The 27,660-nt window shown below is 49.6% G+C and overlaps 1 protein-coding gene across 1 annotated transcript in view; it reads left to right on the top strand.

The window, feature by feature from the left end:
- KCNK12 (potassium two pore domain channel subfamily K member 12) overlaps nt 1-22,218 on the top strand; it is a gene marked incomplete at both ends in the record, with an annotated part of 51,294 nt that extends 29,076 nt beyond the window's left edge. The window contains one exon of the mRNA XM_082671930.1: nt 21,317-22,218. Within this exon, the coding sequence (XP_082528056.1) occupies nt 21,317-22,218 (902 nt within the window). The remainder of the gene's footprint in view (nt 1-21,316) is intronic.
- Nucleotides 22,219-27,660: the final 5,442 nt, after the last annotated feature.

Genomic DNA, 27,660 nt, shown 5'->3' with positions numbered 1-27,660 from the left:
TACCGCAAAAAAAAAAAAAAAAAGATTATAGGCTTGAGAGATGAGGTTGAGAGAGAGGAGAGGGGCTCAGACTCGAGGAAGTCAGATGCCACTTACGTCACATTATCTCCCATGGATTCAATATTTTCATCTATAAAATGGGACAATGATGACATTCTTTTTCCTGGGTTATGGTGATGATCAAATGAGATAAGATGTAAAAGTTTGCTCTATTCATTGTCCAGAGATATTAAAAACTGTTGATGGTTATTCTTATCATCTTAATACCTTCTAAACTGGCAGGAGATTCTGCTCATAGAGGAAAAAAACAGCTATATTCAGTATCTCAGCTGTCCTTTGAAATCCACTTGAATATTTATTATATTTCTTCCTCTTTTTATAAAACCACTTGTTTATCTGTTTGTCCCTCATGTTAAAATCAAAAGAGAGTGTTAGGTTTTCTTCTTTTCTTTTTTTTTTTAATTATTATTTTTTTTCTTATTAGTCATCCATTTTATACACATCAGTGTACACATATCAATCCCAATCTCCCAATTCATCCCACCACCACCACCACCCCCCGCCACTTTCCCCCCTTGGTGTTCATACTTTTTTTCTCTACTTCTGTGTCTCAATTTCTGCTCTGCAAACCGGTTCATCTGTACCATTTTCTAGGTTCCACATATATGCGTTAATATACAATATTTGTTTTTCTCTTTCTGACTTCACTCTATATGGCAGTCTCTAGACGCATCCACATCTCTACAAATGACCCAATTTCGTTCCTTTTTATGGCTGAGTAATATTCCATTGTATATATGTACCACATCTTTACCCATTCGTCGGTTGATGGGCATTTAGGTTGCGTCCATGACCTGGCTATTGTAAACAGTGCTGCAGTGAACATTGGGGTGCATGTGTCTTTTTGAATTACAGTTTCCTCTGGGTATATGCCCAGTAGTGGGATTGCTGGGTCATATGGTAATGCTATTTTTAGTTTTTTAAGGAACCTCCATATTGTTCTCCATAGTGGCTGTATCAATTTACATAACCACCAGCAGTGCAAGAGGGTTCCCTTTTCTCCACACCCTCTCCAGCATTTGTTGTTTGTAGATTTTCTGATGATGCCCATTCTAACTGGTGTGAGGTGATACCTCATTGTAGTTTTGATTTGCATTTCTCTAATAATTAGTGATGTTGAGAAGCTTTTCATGTGCTTCTTAGCCATCTGTATGACTTCTGTGGAGAAATGTCTATTTAGGTCTTCTGCCCATTTTTGGATTGGGTTGTTTGTTTTTTTAATATTGAGCTGCATGAGCTGTTTATATATTTTGGAGATTAATCCTTTGTCTGATGATTCATTTGCAAATGTTTTCTCTCATTCTGAGGGTTGTCTTTTCATCTTGTTCATGGTTTCCTTTGCTGTGCAAAAGCTTTGAAGTTTCATTAGGTCCCATTTGTTTATTTTTGTTTTTATTTCCGTTACTCTAGGAGGTGGATCAAAAAAGATCTTGCTAAAAAAAAAAAAAAATCTTGCTGTGATTTATGTCAAAGAGTGTTCTTCCTATGTTTTCCTCTAAGAGTTTTATAGTGTCTGGTCTTACATTTAGGTCTCTAATACATTTTGAGTTTATTTTTGTGTACGGTGTTAGGGACTGTTCTAATTTCATTCTTTTACATGTAGCTGTCCAGTTTTCCCAGCACCACTTAGTGAAGAGACTGTCTTTTCTCAATTGTATATCCTTGCCTTCTTTGTCATAGATTAGTTGACCATAGGTGCGTGGGTTTATCTCTGGGTTTTCTAACCTGTCACATTGATCTATATTTCTGTTTTTGTGCCAGTACCATATTGTCTTGATTACTGTACCTTTGTAGTATAGTCTGAAGTCAGGCAGTCTGATTCCTCCAGCTCCGTTTTTTCCCCTCAAGACTGCTTTGGCTATTCAGGGTCTTTTTTGTCTCCATAAATATTTTAAGATTTTTTGTTCTAGTTCTGTAAAAAATGCCATTGGTAATTTGATAGGGATTGTATTGAATCTGTAGATTGCTTTGGGTAGTATAGTCATTTTCACAATATTGATTCTTCCAATCCAAGAACATGGTATGGCTCTCCATCTGTTGGTATCATCTTTAATTTCTTTCATCAGTGTCTTATAGTTTTCTGCATACAGGTCTTTTGTCTCCCTAGGTAGGTTTATTCCTAGGTATTTTATTCTTTTTGTTGCAGTGGTAAATGGAATGTTTCCTTAATTTCTCTTTCAGATTTTTAATCACTAGTGTATATGAATGCAAGAGATTTCTGTGAATTAATTTTGTATCCTGCAACTTTACCAAATTCATTGATTAGCTCTAGTAGTTTTCTGATGGCATCTTTAAGATTCTCTATGTATAGTATCATGTCATCTGCAAACAGTAACAGTTTTACTTCTTCTTTTCCAATTTGTATTCCTTTTATTTCTTTTTCTTCTCTGATTGCCACGGCTAGGACTTCCAACACTATGTTGAATAATAGTGGCAAGAGTGGACACCCTTGTCTTGTTCCTGATCTTAGAGGAAATGCTTTCAGTTTTTCACCATTGAGAATGATGTTTGCTGTGGGTTTATCATAAATGGGTGTTGAATTTTGTCAAAAGCTTTTTCTGCATCTATTAAGATGATCATATGGTTTTTATTCTTCAATTTGTTAATATGGTGTATTACATTGATTGATTTGTATATATTGAAGAATCCTTGCATCATGGGGTATGATCCTTTTAATGTGTTGTTGGATTCTGTTTGCTAGTATTTTGTTGAGGATTTTTGCATCTATATTCATCAGTGATATTGGTCTGTAATTTTCTTTTTTTGTAGTATCTTTGTCTGGTTTTGGTATCAGGGTGATGGTGGCCTCATAGAATGAGTTTGGGAGTGTTCCTTCCTCTGCAATTTTTTGGAAGAGTTTGAGAAGGATGGGTGTTAGCTCTTCTCTAAATGTTTGATAGAATTCACCTGTGAAGCCATCTGGTCCTGGACTTTTGTTTGTTGGAAGATTTTTAATCACAGTTTCAATTTCTTTACTTGCGATTGATGAGTTCATACTTTCTATTTCTTCCTGGTTCAGTCTTGGAAGGTTATACCTTTCTAAGAATTTGTCCATTTCTTCCAGGTTGTCCATTTTATTGGCATAGAGTTGCTTGTCATAGTCTCTTAGGATGCTTTGTATTTCTGTGGTGTCTGCTGTAACTTCTCCTTTTTCATTTCTAATTTTATTGATTTGAGTCCTAGCCCTCTTTTTCTTGTTGAGTCTGGTTAATGGTTTATCAATTTGGTTTATCTTCTCCAAGAACCAGCTTTTAGTTTTATTGATCTTTGCTATTGTTTTCTTTGTTTCTAGTTCATTTATTTGTGCTCTGATCTTCATGATTTCTTTCCTTCTGCTAATTTTGGGTTTTGTTTGTTCTTCTTTCTCTAGTTCCTTTAGGTGTAACATTAGATTGTTTATTTGAGATTTTTCTTGTTTCTTGAGGTAGGCTTGTATGGCTATAAACTTCCCTCTGAGATCTGCTTTTGCTGCATCCCGTAGGTTTTGGATCATCATGTTTTCATTGTCTTGTCTCTAGGTATTTTTTGATTTCCTCTTTGATTTCTTCAGTGATCTCTTGGTTATTTAGTAACGTATTGTTTAGCCTCCACGTGTTTGTATTTTTTACGTTTTTTTCTCTGTAATTGATTTCTAATCTCATAGCATTGTGGTCAGAAAAGATGCTTGATATGATTTCAATTTTCTTAAATTTACTGAGGCTTGATTTGTGACCCAAGATGTGATCTATCCTGGAGAATGTCCCATGCGCACTTGAGAAGAAACTGTAATCTGCTGTTTTTGGATGGAATGTCCTATAAATATCAATTAAATCTATCTGGTCTGTTGTTTCATTTAAAACTTGTGTTTCCTTATTAATTTTCTGTTTGGATGATCTGTCCATTGGTGTAAGTGAGGTGTTAAAGTCCCCCACTATTATTGTGTTACTATCGATTTCCTCTTTTAGAGCTGTTAGCAGTTGCCTTATGTATTGAGGTGCTCCTATGTTGGGTCCATATATATTTATAATTGTTATATCTTCTTCTTGAATTGATCCCTTGATCATTATGTAGTGTTCTTCCTTGTCTCTTGTAACATTCTTTATTTTAAAGTCTAGTTTATCTGATATGAGTATTGCTACTCCAGCTTTCTTTTGATTTCCATTTCCATGGAATATCTTTTTCCATCCCCTCACTTTCAGTCTGTATGTGTCCCTAGGTCTGAAGTCTCTTGTAGACAGCATATATATGGGTCTTGTTTTTGTATCCATTCAGCAAGCCTGTGTCTTTTGGTTGGAGCATTTAATCCATTCACATTTAAGGTAATTATCTATATGGGTGTTCCTATTACCATTTCCTTAATTGTTATGGGTTTGTTTTTGTAGGTCCTTTTCTTCTCTTGTGTTTCCCACTTAGAGAAGTTCCTTTAGCATTTGTTGTAGAGCTGGTTTGGTGGTGCTGAATTCTCTTCACTTTTGCTTGTCTGTAAAGCTTTTGATTTCTCCATAGAATCTGAATGAGATTCTTGCCAGGTAGAGTAATCTTGGTTGTAGCTTCTTCCCTTTCATCACTTTAAGTATATCATGCCACCCCCTTCTGGCTTGTAGAGTTTCTGCTGAGAAATCAGCTGTTAACCTTATGGGAGTTCCCTTGTATGTTATTTGTTGTTTTTCTTGCTACTTTCAATAATTTTTCTTTGTCTTTAATTTTTGCCAACTTGATTACTATGTGTCTTGGCGTGTTTCTCCTTGGGTTTATCCTGTATGGGACTCTCTGCCTTCCTGGACTTGGGTGGCTATTTCCTTGCCCATGTTAGGGAAGTTTTTGACTATAATCTCTTCAAATATTTTCTTGGGTCCTTTCTCTCTCTCTTCTCCTTCTGGGACCCCTCTAATGCGAATGTTGTTGCGTTTAATGTTGTCCCAGAGGTCTCTTAGGCTGTCTTCATTTCTTTTCATTCTTTTTTCTTTATTCTGTTCCGCAGCAGTGAATTCCACCATTCTGTCTTCCAGGTCACTTATCCGTTCTTCTGCCTCAGTTATTCTGCTATTGATTCCTTCTAGTGTATTTGTCATTTCAGTTATTGTATTGTTCATCTCTGTTTGTTTGTTCTTTAATTCTTCTAGATCTTTGTTAAACATTTCTTGCATCTTCTTGATCTTTGTCTCCATTCTTTTTCCGAGGTCCTGGATCATGTTCACTATCATTATTCTGAATTCTTTTTCTGGAAAATTGCCTATCCATTTCATTTAGTTGTTTTTCTGGGGTTTTATCTTGTTCCTTCATCTGGTACATAGCCCTCTGCCTTTTCATCTTGTCTATCTTTCTGTGAATGTGGTTTTTGTTCCACAGGCTGCAGGACTGTAGTTCTTCTTGCTTCTGCTGTCTGCCCTCTCATGATGAGGCTATCTAAGAGGCTTGTGGAAGTTTCCTCGGTTTTATTCATATTCTGGGGCATTTGTGTAACTTAAACTTTGCCCTGAGAGTGTCCATAAGAGATCTGCTGACCAACTCTTTGTCCAGTGTTTCCTCTATTTTTCCCTCTTCTCTTCTCCCACACCTACATCTCCCTGCCTCAGGGCCTTTGCTCTGGCTGTTGATTGGCCTGGAATACCCTTCCCCTAGATGTCACCTCCTTCCAGTCCTTCATCAGATGTTACTTCCTCAATGAGGCCTGCCCTGACCCACCCACTTAATACTGCAACTTGCCCCCTCCCTTCCCCAGGCTCTCCCCACCCCCTCAGCCAACTCTTTTTACTTCTTCTTCTTCTTTAAAAATTTTTATTTGTTTATTTATTTTTGACTGCATTGGGTCTTTTTTGTTGTGCGCGGGCTTTCTCTAGTTGCGGCGAGCAGGGGCTACTCTTTGTTGCTGTGCACAGCCTTCTCATTGCAGTGGCTTCTCTTGTTGCGAAGCATGGGCTCTAGGCGCCTGGGCTTCAGAAGTTGTGGCTCACAGGCTCAGTAGTTGTGGCTCGTGGGTTCTAGAGTGCAAGCTCAGTAGTTGTGGCACAAGGGCTTAGCTGCTCCGCAGCATGTGGGATCTTCCTGGACCAGGGCTCAAACCCGTGTCCCCTGCATTGGCAGGCGGATTCTTAACCACTGAGCCACCAGGGAAGCCTCCTCCTCCTCCTCCTCCCCCCACCCCCTCCTTCCTCTTCCTTCTCCTTCTTCCTCTTCCTCCTCTTCCTCTTATTGTTCTCCTTCTCCTTCCTCTTCCTCTCCTTCTTCCCCTTCTTTTCCTTCTTCTTCTTCCATAACACTTGCCACTTTCCAATATGCCATGTAGTTTACTTGCACATTATGTTTGTAGTTTATTATCCATCTCCCATGCTGAAATGTAAGCCTCGTGAGAGAGCTTTGTCTTGATCACTCATGACTCCCAAGGGCCTGGTAGATAGTGGGCCCTCAGTAACTATTTGTTGAGTGAATGAAAGCCTCCTTCACAGGCTCCTCTTCTGCTCTTTAAATGCTGGGGTTCCCCAGGGACCCCCATTCTCATACTGTACATGCTTCCTGGGATGTCTTATCCACATGACCCTTGAACCCAAGTTCCAGCCCAGACCTCCAAGACTCTCTCCCACTGCCTGCACCTGCTTGGGCAAGGCATCTTTACTATTCAGCCAGCGGCACCTCCTCTAGGAAGTCCACCCAGACCTCTTCTCTTGTTTCCTGGCATTCCATGATGTCTCCCATATATATAGCCAAATAAACTGGAAGACTTGGAGGGAATTTCTTTAAAAAGAAATAGTGAATAGCATCTTATGGAACGCTAAGTGCAGAACTGTCTTCAGAAAGACAAAAGCAACCTCTGAGAGCCAGGAGCTGGCCCAGCACTCACAGCTAGGCAACAGGAAGTGTGGGGGTGGGGTTCTGACCTTGAACATAAGCAATTTCCCAGGACATCTACATCACATGAGGCCACCTTGGGACCAGGGTGGAGTGAGAGTAAAAACCAAACCACTCACCGGTAATCATGTCTGAACGGAGACCAAATAATAACATCATCCAAACCACAAAAATGACCAAACACCCCCATGTGGTTAACATGAGCGACTGCTGCTTCTTTACCAATCCCAGCTTTGGCCTTGCCCCATCATTCCCCCTTCTAGGTAAGAGTTATTGAAACACCCAATCCTAGAATTACCTCTGCTCCCTGCTTTGGTAGCGTCCAATTCAGAGCAAAGCCCTGCTTTCTTGAGCCCTCCCCCAAGTCACCTAACTCAAGCCCAAATCCTGAATGAGTCCTTTCTGATACCTGCTGATGGCAATGCCCCCCATGGTGGACAGTCTCCCTTGTTAAAGTGAGTCAGTAGACTCAATTTTTTTCACCTGCAGGTGTGTACCTGGTGGCCTCTGGCAGCAGGGTATGGACAATATTGTACATCTGAGTATTCCCTCCCCCCCCATGCCTGGCACACAGCAGTTCTCAAAAACATGTTAGATAAATTAACTAAAACTAAGATGGAAACCACATTTCTGGTACGGAACATGCTGGTGGTCACTAGACAAACCGCTGGTTCTGCCAGGAAGTTAGCAGCTGTTCCTTGAACTCCTGCATTATAAAGTGTGACAGGAAACCTAAGACACGAGTCATGTCCTCATTGGCAAGGCACACAGAAACACACAAGGTTAAATAATCCTGTGGGACCACAGTCAGTAGTACAGGGGCCATTGTGAGCAGCACATAATTAAATGCCTGATGAACTCTAAGTGCTGTCAGGTGACAAATGCAATTCAGGTATGTGAACAGAAAAGGAAAGAAGTTGTCGCAGACTTTGAGAGATGGGGAACGGCGGGTGCAAAGGCACGGAGGAGGGAATATTCGTGGTATGCTTGCAGGGCACTAGGTTCTTTCAGGCTGGGATTCTGCCCGTCCTGCTCACCTCATATCCCCACAGTGCCTGACACAGAACAGGCTTTCAGTAACTACGTGGAGGATGAATATGTGTGTGTATGGATCAGTGAGGGGACTCGTGGCCCTGAATAAGAAGGTTCAAAGAGAGGAGATGATGCTAGAAAAGTTGGGGCCTTGAATCCCAGTCTAAGAAATTCTGGATCTTCCTGTCACTTGGGAGCTCATTGTGGAGGGAGCAGGAGAGAGATCTGGGCAGAGCCGTGCTTCAATGCAATCGATCTGGGACAATGTGCAGAAGGAGAAAGAATGTTTTCAGAAAACGAGGAATCTGGGTCCCAAGTCATCAGGGCTTCTGTGCAAATGGGGGGAGGGGATTAAAGGCAAGGTCACCACCATGAGGTGGAAGGAATGTGGGATTTGGAGTCAGCAGACCTGAGTTGGAATTTCTGGGACCTTGGACAAGGTCCTTAACACCTCTGAGCCCTAGCCTCCACCTCCTGTTGCTTGGGATCTGGTACAGACTCATGCCATAGGCCCAGGGCAGGCATTTTGGCCACAGCAAGTCCTCCTGCAAGGTACAGTTGTTTGCATGTTTCAAAACAGAATCACAGGGTCTTCCCTGGTGGCGCAGTGGTTGAGAATCCACCTGCCAATGCAGGGGACACGGCTTCAAGCCCTGGTCTGGGAGGATCCCACATGCCGTGGAGCGACTAAGCCCGTGCGCCACAACTACTGAGCCTGTGCTCTAGAGCCCGCGAACCACAACTACTGAGCCTGTGTGCCACAACTACTGAAGCCCACACGCCTAGAGCCCGTGCTCCGCAACAAGAGAAGCCACTGCAATGAGAAGCCCACGCACCACAAAAAAGCGTAGCCCCCGCTGGCCACAACTAGAGAAAGCCCGCGCGCAGCAACGAAGACCCAACGCCACCATAAATAATTAATTTAAAAAAACAGCAAAACCCAGAAAATCACAGCCACGATCTCTGAACCAAAGGCTGAGTCAGGCCTTAAGACGTGGAATGGAAAGAGCCATGAATGTGGGGCTTGGGACCTGAATGCTGGTGGTGTTCTCTCACTGGTCATTTCACTTCTCTGAGCCTCGGTTTCCATTCCTCAATAGTGACCAGGAGCCACACACTGCCGCAGCCTCCGGGAGCAGCTCCGGGGATCCCTCTGTGAACACACCAGCAGAGGGCGGCGCATAGCCGAAGGCTCTAGCCGTCCAGCCCCTCCGCCCCTCCCTCCGTGTAAGCCAGTGACCAACCTCCCTTCCCCGCAGGGGGGCTGGGAGCAGACCGTGTGGTAGGAAGAGCCGCCGCCCCCTTTGCAGAAGGAGGCGCCCTCAGCCCTTAGCCTCAGTCCAGGGGCACAAGTCTAGGCCGTGCTGACCCAGCCAGGCCCTAACGGAGCCCTTTGTGCTGGCTTACCAGCCTCTCGGGCTAGGGGCCCCGTCAGCAGGCCACGCCCAGGGTTCCCCGGGACCCTCCACAGCGCTCCCCTGGCTGCAGCTTAAAGTGCAGCTTGTTTTCATCGTGCCTTCTCGGCTTGCTTGCCCCTCTGAGCAGCCAGCCAAACCGGCTCTGTGAGAAGAGGTATGGCGAGGCGGCCGGGCACCAAGGCCGAGTCAGCGGGATGGACTCGGAGCCCTGAGGAGCGGCCCCGAGGCACGAGCCTCCAGGGCACTGGCCCCTTTCGTCGCGTCTCCCCTCAGCCTGGGCGCAGAGGCCCTCCTTCAAACGTGGTTCACAGCTGCATGGGCAGCGATGAGCCAGTGCTTCGCCAGGTGGATACAAACTGAATTAACTGAGAGGAATTGGAACTGAGCACGTGAGAGCAGGGGCCTTTGCTTGACGGGAACCACCGCAGATTCCCTCTTCAAAATCTGCTCCTCTCTGATCTAGGATTTGAGATGAAATGTGATTCAGTTGACATCATATTGACACCTCCGGGTTGGTGGACCTGCTTTCTCCCCACAGCAGGTGTGTCTGCCCTTCTGAGAGATGGCCTGTGCCTCACCACAGCCCTGTGTGCGTGTGGGACCCTAAGGTGGAGGGAGCAAAGGCCAGGGCTGGGCGGGCTTCAGGGCTTTCCTCATCTCACTGCCCCAGTGCGGGCTCTCGATGGCCAGACTTTTGTCCCATCAGGGACCGTCCCTGCCTCCCCTGGCCTTGGAGCCAGTCTTCTCCCCAAATTCTGGGCTGAGGCTACGGCTCTGCTCCTGTCGTGGTGGGCAGGAGGGGCGGTGAGCTCATCCCTGGAAAGGATTAGTCATCAGAGAGACAGGGACAGATCTGGGGGGCAGGACGGAGGACAGGCTCTATGTAAATGAGTCATCTTCCCTCCAGCTCCGAGGGCCCGAGCTTGACAGCTGCTCCAGCTCGGGCCCCGGGAGAGATTGGTAAGCGGGAGCTTCCTGGAGGCAGGAGTAGTTAGCTGGCTTTTAATAACTCATTTTGCTGAATGATTTCTGGTGAGGAGAGAAAACCTTAATCCCACAGATGAAGCGCGCGGCGGGGCAGGTTCAATCAGCCCCACTGGCGAGGAAAACAGTGCCGAGGTTCGAAGTTGATTCTTGGGGTCACTTGCCCATCACTCCTAAATTACCGAAACTTTCCTAATGTTAAAAATCCCTGACCTGCAGCCTGCGGGGTTCAGCCTTCTTTTCCTAGCCCCTCTGCCCTCTCAGCCATCCCCACACACCCCCTGCTCTCAGCAAACAAAGATCATCCCAAAGGCCCCCAGAGAACAAGCAAAATTGAACAGGAGAATGGAAGGGTCCGCTTCCTCCACGTGACTTGTGTTTTTCTGTTGCCTCTTTGTCCTGAGTCAGGGAGCATCCAGCACGAGCCCAGCCCCCACCTAGCCGTGGTGGGAAGGAACCCAGCGCTGCGCCCTCAGGGAGCTGCCCATCTCGGTTACAATTTAGACAAACCCTCCAGCGGCAGCAAACGTCGCAGTCCAGTCTCAGCTTTCCCACCACAGGCCCACTCTCCGGCGTCCCCCTCCCCCATTGCCACCTTTGATTTCAGGATTGGAAAAGGTGGGGCCTCCCCACCCCACCCCCTCGGTGCAGGGACCAGAGCCTGAAGCCATCCCAGAGGGGACGCTGCCACTCACCGGGGACCGCCGAGGACACAGAGGCCCGGCGAGACGCAGGGACAGCAAGTTAGCGGTAGAGTCGTCTTAGGTGTGTGTACAGGGGGGTTGTCCTTTCCGCCGAAACTCCTAGTCCGTGGTTCGCCCGTTCCTTGCTCCACCTTCGGCTCTTCAGCTGCACTGTGAGGGCTGGGGCCTCGCCGGGGCGTTTCCCAGCTACACTTGCTGCTTCTTGAGCGCACCAGGGAGCCACCTCCTCGTTTACTCCTCGCAGCAACCTTACGAAGTAGGCAGTCATCAGGCCACTTTTAGGGGGAGAAATAACGTGTCCCCATTGGCCCATCAGCAAGTGGAGGCGCCAGAGCCTGACGCCACAGCCTCTGCTCTCAACTCTCCAAGAAAGCTGCTGCCGGCCCTTCCCGAGCCTGCAGGAGGGGAGACTCCCTGAGTTTATCTTCTGCAGCTTGATGCTTCCAGGGTCTGTAAGTCTCTGCAAGGCCAGACAGGTTGCTGGATGCCAGGCCCAGATGATGAAGAAGCTTCTTGCGGTGTCAGGTGACACTCTCACAGCCGCAGTGCTCCTGCAAGTTCAGCCTGAGTACAACGTGGATAGGAGGGTCTCCCAGCCTTGTCCTTCTCCTTCTGCCACAGGTTCATCCACTCCATCGGCAAGAGTTACTAAACGTCTGTGGGCTAGACGCCAAGCTGCACGTGGGAACCAGCCAGGCTGAACCCAGCCCCTTCCCCTGGCCCTGTGCACGGCGCTCTCCCAGCAGGGCACACCTTTCTCAAGCCCAGGCCTCTACTTCCTCCCTCTCGAAATCCCATCCACCCTACAAGACTGAACACAGATACCTCTTCCTCCATAAGACTCTCCCAGCCACTGCACCAGGAGAGCATCAGCCCTGCTTCTGACCTAAGCTGGTCTGGGGACTAATTTAAATTTCCCAGGCGATTCCATTATGGAGCCAGAGTTAAGAACTGCTGCTCCAACCAAAAGCAACCTATGTCTCTTTCCTCCGAACTCTTGTGCATTTAACTTTCTCCCTTATCACGTCGCAAGCTCCCTCCTCTAGTTTCACACCTGGGCTCTGCCACTTGCTTGCTCTGTGATCTGGGCAAGTTACTTAACCTAAGTGTCTTTATTAAGTGTGACTCAGTTTACTAATCTCACAAATGGGAATGATAATAGTTCCCACTGTAGTTCATTAAATCTAAGACACCATCAATTATAAATGTACCAATAACGTGTACCATTGAGAATTTAGGATGCTGCCAAATAAACGATGTCGAGTCATTGACCGTAAGATGCATCCTGATTTCAGGGCTGTTAAAATTTCAGGAAAAAGGCCGTGACTTAGAATGAACGCTACCCAGTGCCTCACAGAGCTGTGTGCATTGATACGCATGAAGCTTTGGCACAGTGCCCGGAAATAGTGAGGGCGCAACACGTTTCAGCTATTATTATCCCCTCCGCGTTTCCATTCGTCACTAGAGTTCTTCCAGTCTTCCTTTCATTCCCAGCCCTCCCAAAAGGTTTGGCCAGGCTACTCAGTTGTCCTCCTCAGGGGAGGGACTTGGAGAAGGATGACACGGGCAGCCTTGAGGTTCCAGGCCTGGGGCTCCAGTCCCAGGGAAGTGTCTCCTCTCAAGCATCCAGCCCTCCTCCACGGAACGTGGCCAGGAGCTTCCCTCCTTCTCCCCAAGAGTCTGTGTCTCAGCTCCAACCACAGAGCAGCCCGATGGCAGTCCCACCCTCTGACCACAGCCCACTCCACATCTCCCACTCTTCCCTGTTTGGAGAGGGAGAGGCGCTGGAAGACCAGGCTGCTGGCCTGGCCTCGGGTGGGCAAGGCCCGGTTCTGTGTGACCTTTAGGCTCCTTGACTGTTAAAGTGAGCCTGTTATCCCTCCTCCAGCCAGTCAGGAAGGATGCCGGGAGAGGGGGATGTTAGGAGACGCTCCCCAAAGTAGTGTGCCCAGCAGACAAGTAGGGCCATGGGTAGGGCTGCCAGGTTTAGCAGATAAAAATACAGGACTCCCAGTCAAATACGAATTTCAGAAAAACAGCGCAGCATTTTTTAGTGTAAATATGGCCCGTGCAATGTTTGCGATGTACTTACATTAAAAAGTGATTTGTTTATCTGAAATTCATATTTATTTGGGAGTCCTGTATTTTATCTGATGAGTCCTAATGGGTCCTTTCCCCTCCTCTGCCCACCAACCCCACACCTCAGCTTTCTCACTCTCCCTGACATTTAACTCTCACCCTTGAGATGTTCTTGAAACTTTTATTTTCAGTCAACAAATAACTATCAGTGCCTAATTTATACATGATTCCCTTGCTCACTGTGGAGAACAGAAAGATGAAGACGACTTTATTAAGGGCTTATTAATGTGCTAGGCACTATTCCAAGTGTTTTGCACATATTGACCCAGTTGAGTACAAAAATACAAATATTATCATCTCCACTTTACAGATAAAATGAGGCACAGAAAGGTCAAGTAATTTGCTCAAAGACACGCAGCTAGGGAGTAGTGGAGCTAGGATTCAAACCTGAGCAGCCCATATAACCTATAGTTCCAAATAGCCAATATAATTTGGTCCCTACTCCCAAGGGGTTCCCAATCTCTCTTCAGGAGACAGGCCCCTGAAGGTAATTAATACTATAAGTCATCTGTGCTTGGTACTCAAAATAAGGTTCACCGACCAGCTGCAGGGGCCTCACCCGGGACCAGGTTAGAAATTTTGAATTGTGAGCCCCACCCCAGAAGCTAACAAGATCCCCAGCTGGGTCCTAGATAATCGAGTTTGAGAATCACTGCTCCAGACAAGTAGAGTGACAGTCTGTTCATTCACTCAGCTGACGTGGCCCAACACCTTCTACATGCCAGTCACTGAAAAGGCATTGCAGTGTTGCAGTGACTTTTTAAAACGTGGGAAATCCTCGAGAATATTTTTAAATGCCTCATCCTTAATTCTTCATGAGGATAGAGTATGGCATTTCCCAAATATTACTCTTTGAAATACTCGAGTCACCTGAGGTGACTAAATACATTCGATGGTCAACTTTGTTTGGGGAACACTGGATAGTGTTAGCATAGCCCTGGTGGCTTCATAAATCACATTAACACGGTGAGTGCTCTAAAAAGTCCCGCAGTAAATAAACGCGTTTCACTTTACTTAAAATTTCTTTTTCTTAATCATGGGCATTCTCTCCACCTCGCATTAAGTCTATTGTCTCATCTTGAGGAACACCCACTGGCAGGTTGTATTACAGTTCACAGAGAGGGCTCGCATCGGGAGGTCGACGTTCTACAGGTGAAGAAATAGAGGCTCAGAGGAGTTAGAGTGACTTGCTTCGATCACTTGGCTCATAAGAGGCTACAACAGCAGGCAAAGCTTTGAGTTCAAGTCTGATACCATTTCCTTGACCCTGGGATGTCTAACCAGGCCCTTAACCATCGGCACCAGCTGGAGTGTGTTTGGTCGCCTGTCACAGAAGGCTTAGGCAGGAAAAGAGATTTATGGGCTCATGTAACTGGAAGTCCAAGGGTAGGTCAGGCAGCCTGCAGTTTGGACAGCTCATTAGGTTTTCAGGATACTCGGACAGCTTTCTGCAGTGTCAGCTTCGTCTAAGGCTCGCTCCTCATGGCCACAGGTGGCCGCCAACCACTCCTGGGGCCACCTCCTGCTCCCTCCACACCCAGGGCAGCTCTTAAAGGTGAGAAGCATTTAGGGACTTCCCTGGTGGTCCAGTGGTAAAGAATCTGCCTTCCAATGCAGGGGACATGGGTTCGATCCCTGGTCGGGGAACCAAGATCCCACACACCACAGGGCAACTAAGCCCATGGGCCTGAACTAGAGAGACAGAGAGAAGAAAACCCTGCATGCCACAACTAGAGAGGGAGAAGCCCGTGCGCCGCAACGAAAGATCCCTCGTGCCTCAATGAACATCCCACGCGCTGCAACTAAGACCCAATGCAGCCAAAAATAAATAAAATGAATAAATAAAATAAATAAGTATTTTTTAAAAAAGTGAGATGCATTTTACCCAGAAACTATCAGAGAAACTCTCCTCTCATCTGATTGGCCTGAATGGGGTCACATGCCCATTCCTGAGCAAGTCTCTGTAGCCGTGAAAATGGCCTGCACTGATTGGCTTAGGCCTATCCATCCTTGAGCCAGTCGTGGTAAGGGACTGGATTTTCCTGATTGGCCTAGACTAATGGAGCCCACCCCTGGCAGTTGGGTCAGTTCTCCAAGGGGCCTGGCTGCTACACTTTAGGTTGGGGGGGTGGGGCGATGGTTGTTAAGGAGATAGCTGCAATGTCCACAACAAGGGTGTTAGGTCGCTTGAAATTTAAACCAACAAATCATCATGATGTATATTTTAAATATCTTACAGTTTTATATGTCAACTGTAACTCAATAAAGCTGAAAAAATTTTTTAAAAGAAATTTAAATCAAAAGATTTGAAATTGGGCAGATTCCAACCAGTAGGGTCATCAGGGATACAGCGTAATATTGTTTCTTAAAGGAAGGGCTTTAGCCCATTCACATTAGAATCATCAGGGGACATTTGTTAAAATGCAGATTCCTGGGTCCCTCTAAATAAGCCTCTGGAGTGGGACCTGCCTTGGAATCTGCATTTTAATCATGCATCCCAGTTGCTTGGATCAACTCTGGTTTACACCTGCTGTCCTGGGCTAATGATTTGCTCTCAAAAGTATCCCAGGTTGGATTATAAATTATATTTCCCCTCCACCAAGTTGATACTGCAGAGCCAGTGGGAAAAAGTCCCCAAGGTGATGAGCTCAGGCTTCCCATCTGGCGCAGTGGAAAGGGCTTCAGGGTCAGCTCAGCCACTCACAAACGGAAACTCAGCCGAGTATCTTCGGTTCCTTTGGCCCACGTCCTTGCCTGCATTGTTGGGGTTGATGATGCGTCCCTCTCAGGGTGGCTGGAGGGACTGGATGAGGGGACATGCGTCCAGTGTCCAGCACAGAGGCTGCCACCCAGGGCCCGATTCAGACCAGTGCTGGTCTCTCCATCTCACTTCCAGGCTCTCGGAGCTGAACTCCAGAGGCCCTGTCACCAGGGCCCCACTTGCGAAGGCGGCACCAGACAGGCTGTGGGAATGAGCTTCACAGCTTTTGTCAAAGTGGCATAATAAAGCCCCCAAGTGTCTGCTCTTTGCAAACTGGGATGGCAGATCAATTGTGGCACAAACAAAATTGAGGCTTGGTGCGAACCCGGGGACAGATCACGCCCGCCCCCGCAGGGTGTGAGTGGGGGAAAGGGGGATTTTCGGGGTGGCAGGGTTTGCCTTTTCTCTGGCTGAAGCTTCAAGGCCCCTCTCCAGAGCCAGCCTGGCTCCCAGAGCTTAGGGGACTGTTCTTCCATCCTGGGAAGCATCTGGCTAGGCAGCAGCACCGGGCACGGACCCTACTGCCCTCGGCAAGAGGTCCGGCCCCGGGGTCTCAGCAGCCCAGAGCTCTGAGCCTCTCGGCGTTGGTGCGGCAGGAGGGTAGACTGTGCCCCCTCCGCCCTGCCTCTGGAGCTGAGCCGACGTGGGTCTGTAGGAAAGCAAAGGGAAGTGAAGTGGGCACAGGAGCCGGACCTCAGGAATCGGGGCAGTGAGAGGGACACTTGTGTTGGGTGCCCTCTGTGCTGGACAGAGAACCTCCTGACCTGCCTGTCCCCTTCATTCTGGGCAGAGAGTGCCACAGCCAGCCAAGCACTTGGCATCATTTTGGGCCTGGAGTCACAGCCATGAGGACACCTCAGGACAGGTCTGGCCCAGCCCCTGCATGGGGGCAGCAGAGGGGTGGGGAGCTGTGCAAAACCTCTAAGAAGGCAGCCCGGATCCTCTGTGCGGGTGTCTGCCTGGTTTTCCACCACAGCCCTGAGCGCAGCCCGAGGCCTGCCAAACCAGGTCTTCAGTAAGTGTTTGCTGGAAAAAGGAATGAGCGGGTGGATGACGGTGCTGCAGGTGCATATCTGGTGGTGCTGTTGTGTAGAGGCCCTGGCAAAGGCCACAGCCCTGCGGGGAAGGAGAAGCGTGGGTGGAAAAATAAGTCTCATTCAGGGTTCTGTCATCCAGGGGAGAGGCAGATCCTCAGCAAGAAACCCAGACTCTAAAGGGGGTGCTGGGGCAGGAGCCAGGAGTCCAGTCATGGAGGAGTTTGGGGGAATCTGAAGATGCTCCTCGAGAGTGGAGATGGCTTTTGACTCGGGGGTAGGTCAGGCAGGGGCAGTCCTGTCAGGAGCCCAGCGGGCAGATGAGTGCCCTGCCTGGGGGCAACCGGCTGGACTGCGGGCCAGAAGCAGCGGTCCCTCCTGTGCCTCAGTCCTCCTGCTGTCCCCAAGCCCTGGGTTGAGTCTGGTCTGAATTGCCTCGCTGTCTTAACTGTGCCACGGGAAGGGGGATGAGTCCACCTTGGTGAAGACATTAAGGGGGGAGCAGTGGCCCCCCTCCCCAGCAACAGTCAGTGGAGAGAGAGCCACAAGAGGAGAGTGGACTCTTGGGGACAGGAGCTGTGACTGAGGGTCAGCCACCCTGCCCACATGAAAGTGCTCTCCCAGCTGCCAGCCCTCTTGGTTTTCTAAGAGGCATGGAGGCCCTGCGGTGCCCTCAGAAGACAGTCTAGGGTGGCAGAGAGAAGGTGGATGTTAGACACCAGCCAACCTGGGTTTCAGGCTCAGCCCCACCATTTCTGGGCTGTGCGGCCATGGCAACTACTTAGCCCCTTGACCCGAGGTCTCCTCATCTGCTAAACAGGGGTGTGCCTCCCTCACAGGTTGTAGAGATGGAGCGAAACGAGACCTGCGGGGCTGGCACTGTGAGTGGTGGGCCTTTGGAACCAGTTTATTAAATGGGCTGGCACGGGAAATGGCTTTGTCTTCATCTATGGTTTTGAAGAATTCTCCTTTGGATTCCTTAACAACGTCTTGGATAGATGCTAGAGTTTTCCAAATAATATTTTTTTAAGTATTACCAGTTTTAAAATTGAGACCCATTCTCAGATGTCCAACCCAATCTAAATCCCATCTTCAAATTCACTTCTAATCAAAGCTCAGCCTCTCCCTCCAGCTCTGGCCTGGCCCCCAGCTCAGGGACCTGCAGTGTGGGAGGGGTCATCTGTTTGTTTCCTCCTAGTCTTCCATCACTGGTGCCACTATCATCCTTTCTTAGCTTTTGCTGGTGGCATCACAATGCCCACGGCTAGGACAGACATACCCTTCCATGGAGCCCATTGGGTCTTTGGAGATTCCCCCCTTCCCCCCCAATACAGGGACCACTGCCCTGCACCTTTCCCTAAGTGGGTGGTGCTTCCTGTGACTACATCGCATGCTGTCCCCCGCCCTCCGCCCCTCAGGCACCCTTGATCCAGCAGGCAGCCCTCCCGGGCAGCGTCTCTTCAGATGTGGCTGCCGTCTGCAGAGTCTGCTTGACCCATGTCACTCTCCCCCATCCTTGGCACAAGGTGCCCTGGGAGTACAGACTGCTCCCACTGATGCCCTCTTCCTGTCCCTGCCTGTGTGGGCTGCTCCGGTCAGCCTCTGACCCAGAGAACTATCGAGCACAGCGTCAGGCTCCAGGAGACACCTCTGGCTCTCCCGAAACCCTCACCATGCTCCACTCCAGTGCTCCTGGGTAAGCTTTCAAGTGTCTGCAGCTCAGCCAGCATCCACTGGGAAATGAGCTGCCAGGCTGCCCTTGCTGCAGCCTGACGTTCTCTTCACCATCACCACCACCGCCATCTCTAGACCTGCGGGTACCACAGCACCCCTCCTACTTCAGGACCGTCTCCCATTATCCCTGGATAATTTCTAACCTTTCTGTACAGCCTGGAAGTGGGTAGTAGGGGTTACTAGTCACCAGACCCATTTTGCTATTTTAATCGATATGACATAGAGGTATCTAAAACTTCTCTTCAGAATGAGGGCTAACATATTACACGTCACTCTTAGCTTTAAGACTTTAGCTGAAAATTCTCAAAAATAGGAAAATCCCATTCAATATCCTCTTAGGCATAGTATTAATATTCCAGGCTCAGGATTTTTCATTTCTTTAGGAATTTAGCCAAGTGATCCCCCTACGAGAGGTGTTGTTTTCCCTTCATGAGTAGCAGCAGTGCTGTGTATGATGGTCTAAGCACGAAGCTAGAAGCCAGGACACATGTGTGGCATCTGTCCCCCACAAGCTGTAGGTCGTGTCCCCTCTGCCCCTTCTCCCTCACCTATACAGCGAGGGGCAGACCAGAATTAAGTTCACAGTTCTAACGGTCTAGGCATTTTGAAGTGTTTCTTATCATGACCGTACAAAAAAATCATAAAACATACAATTTGAAAGTTATTATACAATAAACACCCATGTAACCACCACCCAGGTCAACAGAAGATTTCCAGCACCCCAGAGTCCCCCTGGGTCCCCTTCCAGTCACCACACCCTGCCATCCCCAGAGGAAACCCCAATTCTGACTTTTATCAAAATTACTTCCTCGATTTCCCTTATAATTTTGCCAGCCAAGTATGCATCCCTAAAAAGACACTGTAGCTTGGGTTTGCCTGGTTTTGAATTTTATGCAAATGGAATACTTCTTCTGTGTCCAGTTTCTTTTGTTTAACATTCTTTTTGTGAGATTCATTCATGCTGTTGCAAGTAGCAGTGGTTTGTGCTTTTTCCTTGCTGTATAGTATTTCCTTGTATGAACAGACCATGAATTAGGCTGTTGGACACTTGGGTCATCAACCTAGGACTTTCTGTAAATACACACACACAAACACAAACACTCCCACTCCACGTATAGTCATATCGATTCAGAGCTGATTTCTTCATGAATTCAAGAACTTGAGTTTGGCTTTAAAGTGTAGCAAAATCCCTCTATTGAGTCCCTGGTTATACTGCTAGTTTGGCTTTTTTCACACTCTTACGGCCAAATTCTGAATCTAAGGACATAATCCATCTTCCTCAACAGAGGTATCATGATAAGGTTTTCTCCTAACTTGAGTCATTAAGCATAAGATGGAGACAATGTCAGGCAATTGGGCATTTCCTCCAAGGAATCCAGAAAATGATTAGCATACAAGTTTAAGGGATCATTCTGAAAAAAACTTTCTCTGGCCTTTTTAGGGAAATGGTAAGCCACACCTTTCCCAGAGCTGGCACCACCCCCACTTAACAGTGCACAGGTAGATCTCCTGACGTCGGGCATGCATTAAACAGGGATGCCCCTGAACTTCTGCTACAGAGGTGTTGACAGGTGCTACTGTGCCACTCAGACAGATGATGCATTTTCTGCTCAGACTCCAGGCAGCAGTGGATCTTCATGCTAAGGGATTACATCCCCTCCCATAACCAGAGGCAGGCAGCATGGGTCCCACAAGGACATCACAGCCGGCAGCTGGCTGAGAGCTCAGGCTGGAGGAGCAGAGCTGCCACTCTGCACTGCCCTGGATGACAGGGGCCGAGCATCCTGGCGGGAAGCCAAGCCTTCTGCAGAGATCAGTTGATAAAGAAGCTCCCTTAAAGACGGTGCTTTGAACGAATGGGTAAATTAAGACTTAATTACAAGAGTCAGAGCACTGAGCAGCTGCCCTGGCACAGAGCAGACCTCTCAGGATAAAAGCCACTCCAGACACCCGGCAGCACAGGACCCAGCGGGGCCAAAACCTTTCCCTTGGCTACAAGTGTGAGCAAGGGTGATGGTGGTCCTTGGGTGAGAAGGAGCTGATGTCCAATGGCAGAGCCACGCTCACTCTCTGAAGGTTGTGGACTCATTCTCAAACAATCCATTTGTCGGTTTCATGAACTGACAAAACTCTCCCTTTTCAGAGACCATCAAATAGAGCTACCTGGACTGAACACACCCTACCTGGTCCCCAGCAATCCCATAAAATGAAGCCTTTATGGAAGTCTGTCCTAACAAGGCCCAGGTGTGCCACTGGTACATTAAAAAACAATTTGAGGGATGGGAGACCAGGTGACACTTGTTCAGTTTGTGGGCATCACATCTGTGCAGTGGCTTCTGTTTTGTGTTTCCTGATGGGTCCCTCCTAGTGACCATCTTGCCTCACCCGTATTGATTTATAGATCCCCCACCCCAGACGAGGGGCCATGTCTCCTCCATCAGTTTAGGGGTTGCCCAGATTAGGAACCATATCTAGTGCCACCAAGGCAGAGAAATGTCTAAATACCACTTGAGCGATGCCACTCAGCATAGGAGCCATGTCAGCACCTGCACATGCCTGCCCCGCACAGGGTGGGGACCACCCGCTCAGCCGGGACCTCGCTGATCCCCGCTCTGGTCTCCACAGGTTTCGGCATGACCACCCCCGCAACGGTGGGCGGGAAGGCCTTCCTCATCGCCTACGGGCTGTTCGGCTGTGCCGGCACCATCCTGTTCTTCAACCTCTTCCTGGAGCGCATCATCTCGCTGCTGGCCTTCATCATGCGCGCCTGTCGGGAGCGCCAGCTGCGCCGCAGCGGCCTGCTGCCCGCCACCTTCCGCCGCGGCTCGGCGCTCTCGGAAGCCGACTGCCTGGCGGGCTGGAAGCCCTCGGTGTACCACGTGCTGCTGATCCTGGGTCTGTTCGCCGTGCTGCTGTCTTGCTGCGCCTCGGCCATGTACACCAGCGTGGAGGGCTGGGACTACGTGGACTCGCTCTACTTCTGCTTCGTCACCTTCAGCACCATCGGCTTCGGGGACCTGGTGAGCAGCCAGCACGCCGCCTACCGGAACCAGGGGCTCTACCGCCTGGGCAACTTCCTCTTCATCCTGCTCGGCGTGTGCTGCATCTACTCGCTCTTCAACGTCATCTCCATCCTCATCAAGCAGGTGCTCAACTGGATGCTGCGCAAGCTGAGCTGCCGCTGCTGCACGCGCTGCTGCCCGGCGCCCGGCGCGCCCCTGGCCCGGCGCAACGCCATCACCCCGGGTTCCCGGCTGCGCCGCCGCCTGGCCGCGCTCGGCGCCGACCCCGCGGCCCGCGACAGCGACGCAGAGGGCCGTCGCCTGTCGGGCGAGCTCATCTCCATGCGCGACCTCACGGCCTCCAACAAGGTGTCGCTGGCGCTGCTGCAGAAGCAGCTGTCCGAAACGGCCAACGGCTACCCGCGCAGCGTGTGCGTCAACACGCGCCAGAACGGCTTCTCAGGCGGCGTGGGCGCGCTGGGCATCATGAACAACCGCCTGGCCGAGACGAGCGCCTCCAGGTAGACGCGTGCCTCGCCGCGCCACGGACCCTCACCAGGCTGGGGTGCAGCCGGGCGGCGTTTGCTTTCCTTCTCTCAGACGCTGGCGCTTTCTTAACCTTTATCCAATAAAATGAAACCAAAAAAAAAAATTTTTTTTTTTAAAGAAATACTATTTGGCCAGGCCTGATGTTATCAAGGGCAGGTTTTGGGGGAGCCTGTTTTCCTTATGGGCTCCCTCTTGGAGAACTGTGGTCCCCAGCAGATTCTCCTCCAGGGAGAGAAAAAGTGGCACCCCAGACCCTCGCCCGGTGCACACGGCAGTGAGAAGAGTGCCACCCCTGGGTTCTGCAGACTGGCACTAAACCCCGTCTCGATGCACGTAAGCAGCTGGCAACCCCAAAGCATATGGTGCAACTTTTCATGGCTCTGAATTACCTCCGCAGCATTTAGAATCCTGGCCCAGCCCAGCAGCTTCCTTCTGGTCGTCAGAAGTGATATAGTCACAGTTATGACAGGTGGGGATGGGGAGAGCCATATGTTGCCTCCTGATGTATATATATAGTACAGCCGCTACACACAGAGAATGGCGTAGTATTATGCAATGGGATGAAACACAGCACCAACTTGCGGACTGTGGCATTTCCCAGAGATGTGGGAATTGCAGTGGTAAGGGGCTTAGCAGGCCTTTCTCAGCCTGGAGTTAGTCCACTCAGCACAGCACACAGGGCAACTCCTTTTAAAGAGGGAAAGCCTGGAGTGGCCTGCAGGGCCGGGAGCACTCAGGCTGCAGGAGCCCAGCTCTGCTTCAGCTGGCTGATCTCTGAGGCTCAGGGCACATCTCTGAATCCCCTCAACGCTCCTTCCTTTCACCAGCATCGTCCACGGGAATGCTTTTCGTTATTAACCAGGAATGTCTGAGTCTTCTCAGACAAGATTTTTCTTTGTTGGTGTGGATTTTTTCTTATCTTTTTTTCCCTTTTAGAGAGCCCGGGGGTGCAGAGCGCAGTACCCCCTCCAGCTGCCCCTCCTCTGCATCAGGGCTCTGCCAGCCACACTGGTGGGCACCAGGGCCTGCAGCACCAGGAACCAAAGCAGTCATCCTGCCAGTGTCAGAGAATTTGACTCCAGAGCCATGTGTTTGGGACACATCCCATTCTACACCCTGGTTGGCCCCCACTAATATTCAAGTGAATGTGTTTTTTCCACACACACAGTCTGTCCTGGAGGTGGAGGAAGGCAGGAGGGAGAGAGCTGGTGGATGGAAGCAATTTTAGGATTAAAGTTTTGCCCTGGATGATCCTCAAGGTGAAGGACAGTTTCTCCCAGACTCACCCTCTACCTCCTAGGAGGTCACTGACCTGGAGGAAGGCCAGATACCCAGCCTTCATTGAAGAGATGGGGGTCTTGGACTGTAAAGGAACAGTACTCTTTTGGCCCATTTTTTCTCATCCAAAAAGATGACGATCCCAAGGACAAATACCAGAGTCTAGTCAGACACAGTGTGACCCACCAATATATATACAGCTTCTGACAGGAAGTCTTAGGAAAGCACCAGGACATCTCACACCGTCTGCCCGAGAGGCATCAAAAAGCCATAAAATCTCCCTCCCTGGCAGTGAAGGAAGCATATGTGCCTGGAACACTCAAACACACACACACGCACACGCACACACACACACACGCAGCATTAAGAGTCACACTTGAATGTCAGCCTTCCCTCGCCCCTTCCAGTTCATGGCAGGAAGGAAAAAACAAGTTAAGATCTGAGTAACTCTCCAGCTACTTTGGGTAATTTCTTTTTTGGGGGGTGAGGGATAATTTCTCATTTGTATTGGGATTGGTTTTTAAACACAGACTGTAAGCTGGGGGTGAAGCCAGTGAGGAGGAGCTGGCCAGGACAGAAGTCAGTCTTGCCAGTTCCTGAAGGGTAGGCTTCCAGAGAGCCACGCTTCCAGGATGCACTGTGACGTCAGCCAGGCCAGCTCCATGAGCCTCCCCAACACTGCCACCCTTCCCCCATCTGAGCAATGGCTGCGGTCACACTGTGCTCAGAGAGTCATGCATTGTTTAGGGCAGGGTCCTCTAACAGGACCTAGAAATAAAGTATCAGGTTTATCCCTTTAAAAGAAGGAAAGATGAAAAGGCATCCAGTTAGAGGTGTCACCTAGGCAACAGGAAATAATTTGGGGATCTGAGCTATCCAGAGGGGAAAGGAGACATCCCCATGACAGAGACGTCTAGACCATGAGGACTTAATAGCAGGCAAAACAGCAGGCAACTCAGAGAAAGTGAGCCCCAGGAAGAGAACGGGAGGCTTAAGACACAGTCACCATGGCTCCTTGAGCTAGACAGGCCAAAAAGGCAACCGGGCAATCTGCTGACCAGCACACAGGACTGCAAAGAATCCCATCCCCACAGGCGGGAACAGGACCTGCCTCCGGAGAAGGCAAGCTCATAACCTTCTCTGGCAGTCTTCTCTGTCACCACTGCTTCCTAAAGTCTATTCTGAGTTGCTCATGCTGCAGCCTTAGCTGTTTTCACTTCTTTTCCTATGCTTTGGCTTTGGAAGGAGGCAACTGCAGGCAGCTTGAGCACGCTGCTGAAGGAATCGAAAGCATGGTTCAGGGGAGCTAGGAAAGGGACCCTTCCTGCTCAGCAACCTCCCAGAGAAACGCCAGTCCTCTAGTGTACAATGGTAGCCCAGGACTCAGTGGTATGCACATATTTTTGTCCATGTTCCCCTGGTTCCCCCCTACTGCCACCCTTTTCAATCATCATTGTCCTTTACCTCAGGCCAAAGGGCTCAGTCCCCCAGATGCCAGGGGCTGCTGGGAAAAGCCGGGCTCCCAAGGTCAGGGGGTTTGTTGGAGCCTAGACCCATGCCTAAAGGGCTTGTTTGACATCCTGCTTGAGGGCGAGCATAGAGAACCAGACCTGCTTGACAAGCTGGGATGGGATCCTCCCATCGTTTCAGGATTATAGACAATGATAGGGACCCCTTTCTTTGGTGCAGATTCTTCTGAACCTCAGGCTAAGAAAGGGCTCCTTCCTCTTAGATGCTGTGGCCTCTCCCACCACGCAGGGGTCTCCAGTCTGACCCACAGCTGGTAGCTTGCTGTAATCACAACGTCCCCAGGCTCCACGAGTTGCTTCCTAACCTGAGGCCCACACTCACTCCTCTTGTGCTGGGGCTCTGGGGCTCCCGTAAAGGCAGCATGGGCTCTTGTCACTCGGCTGTGGCCACACAGAGGCCAGGACCTTAGACTGCAGCCAGGCCTTCTCAGAGCTGAGCAGGCAGGGAAGGAGCCGCCCTTGGTGCCCTTGCTCTCTAAGAAGGCCAGGCGGTCAGGGCCCTGTGTCCTCTGACCGAAGCCAGCACCTCCGGGCCTGGCGAAGGAGTCGGAAGGCTCAGGCAGCCGCAGGCCTTCAGCTTGTGGAAAATGCCACGAAGTCCTGGGCTTTGCCAGGAGTGTCACACATCACAGCATCATGCACACACATGCGTGTACACACACACACACGTCAGCCTTAGAAAGAGCTACTAGCCCCTTTCCCCACGGAAAAGAAACCCTGGTCTGGGCCACTTTAAGGAGAAGGATTTTGCATTTTTAACTCCCTGGAGATCTGCAGGGGCCTGGAAAATTCCTCCCTGTCTTGGGGGAGTTTCATGGACACTTTGCATGTATCTGTGTTTTACACAGACGCCAGCGACCAAACCCAAGCCAAACCCTGGAAAACAGCTGCTGAATGTACACAGGCTCCTCCACCTCTCGGACAGGCCTCCTAGCAGATCCCTCTTCCTGCGCCCTGGGTGAGGGGCCCCCGAGCCCTCCTGGCCACGGCAGCCCCCAGAGGCGGAGACCACAGGAGCCGTGGGCCAGGTGGCTCCACCTTACTGTAACTTTTTACATTCTTCACAAACAAAAAGCACAATTCCACACGCACACTGTCTGGAAAGCACATTCAGACAGACGGCTTGAGGCACTTCTGAGTCCAGAAGACGCGCTGGCTGGGGCCCGTTTTTTTGTTGGAACAGTTGTTACAAAATGTGCTGGTTGGTGCCACCGAAGGCTCCACTCTGGGGCGGGGGAGGGCTGCTGACACCACCCCTGACCCCCAGGACGGGCTCATCGGCATGGACTCAGGGCCCGGACTCTCGTCCCTGGAGCAGCTCTGACACCTGCAGGTACCGAACCCAGCCAGTCTCATCACTGAAGCGGTGAGGTTTCTGCACCCACCTGGCCCAAGACCCCCTTCCCCTTTCTGTCAGCCTCCCCCCACCTCCTCCCTAGGGAAGCTTCCCCCCTTGCTTTATAAATCATTTTCTATGCTACCCATTCTCTCAGGAGGGGGTTAGAGCATGCGGGGCAAGCCTGCAGGGTTTCTTAGACAATACATTTATTTTTCCGAGCAGCACTCCAAGAGAGGGCTTGAGGGGTGTTTAAATTAACGATGAATAAAATGCAGCCTGCCACCCCTTTGAGCTGTTTGCTTTTCGTCTGTCAAAGCCGCCTGCCTCCCCATCTCCCTAATCACACCTCCTCTGGGGGCGGGGGGTGGGCCCAAGAGACGTCAGCTCAGAGGATGAGGATGGGGCCAGGGTGGCAGCGTCCCAGGGGAGTTACTTTACAAAACAACAGTGAAATCCATCTGAGCTAAGGGCACCAATGGACCTTGCAGGCAGCCTGGCCAGACTGGGCCAAGGCAGATTCTGATGGCCAGGGCTGGAAAGAAGGTAGGGGCATGAGGAACCCAGCACTGGGGGAAATGACCCCAACTGTGGCCGTGGTTTCCAAGCCTGGCTGTGAACTAGGTTCTCTGAAGGGAGCTTTGAAAGATATTGATGGACTGGCCCCGCTCCCACTCCCCAATTCTGATTTCAATTTCAATGAGGGAAGCAGGCAGGCAATGGAATTTTTTGGCACCTGCCCAGGTGATTCTAAAGGTGATTCCCTGGCGGTCCAGTGGTTAAGACTCCGCATTTCCACTGCAGGGGACATGGGTTTGATCCCTGGTCGGGGAACTAAGATCCCGCATGCCTCGCGGCACAGCCAAAAAAATAATAATAATAAATTAATTAATTAAAGGGCAACCAGGTTCTGAAACGTACACTCTAAACACAGAGCACTCACACTGTGGTATGGAAAGGGCACACATTCAGAATCTAGGAGGTCCGGATTCTAGCTCCGCATCTGGCAGTCGGCTTCATCAGATCCTCAGTTTCCCCACCTCTAAAATGGGAGAATGATCTCATCCCCCCCACCCCCCGCACGCCCCCACCACCACCTCACCATCACTTCGCAGGAGGCTGGGAACTCCAAAAAGTATAAATGCTCCACAAATACAGTATCACTGATATAGAGGCGTTTCATGATAAGAGACCAGGCAGCCCCTATTGCTTCTGCAGGGGGTCCTTTCTGTGGCGCCAGCTGGGGGAGAAGGCTGCAGCCAGATGATCGCTTCT

This window comes from Grampus griseus (genome assembly GCF_964374135.1).
Source record: "Grampus griseus genome assembly, chromosome: 15".
Taxonomy (NCBI): domain Eukaryota; kingdom Metazoa; phylum Chordata; class Mammalia; order Artiodactyla; family Delphinidae; genus Grampus; species Grampus griseus.
The sequence above is the reverse complement of the archived record's forward strand: the minus strand, read 5'-3'. Positions and strand labels throughout refer to the sequence as shown.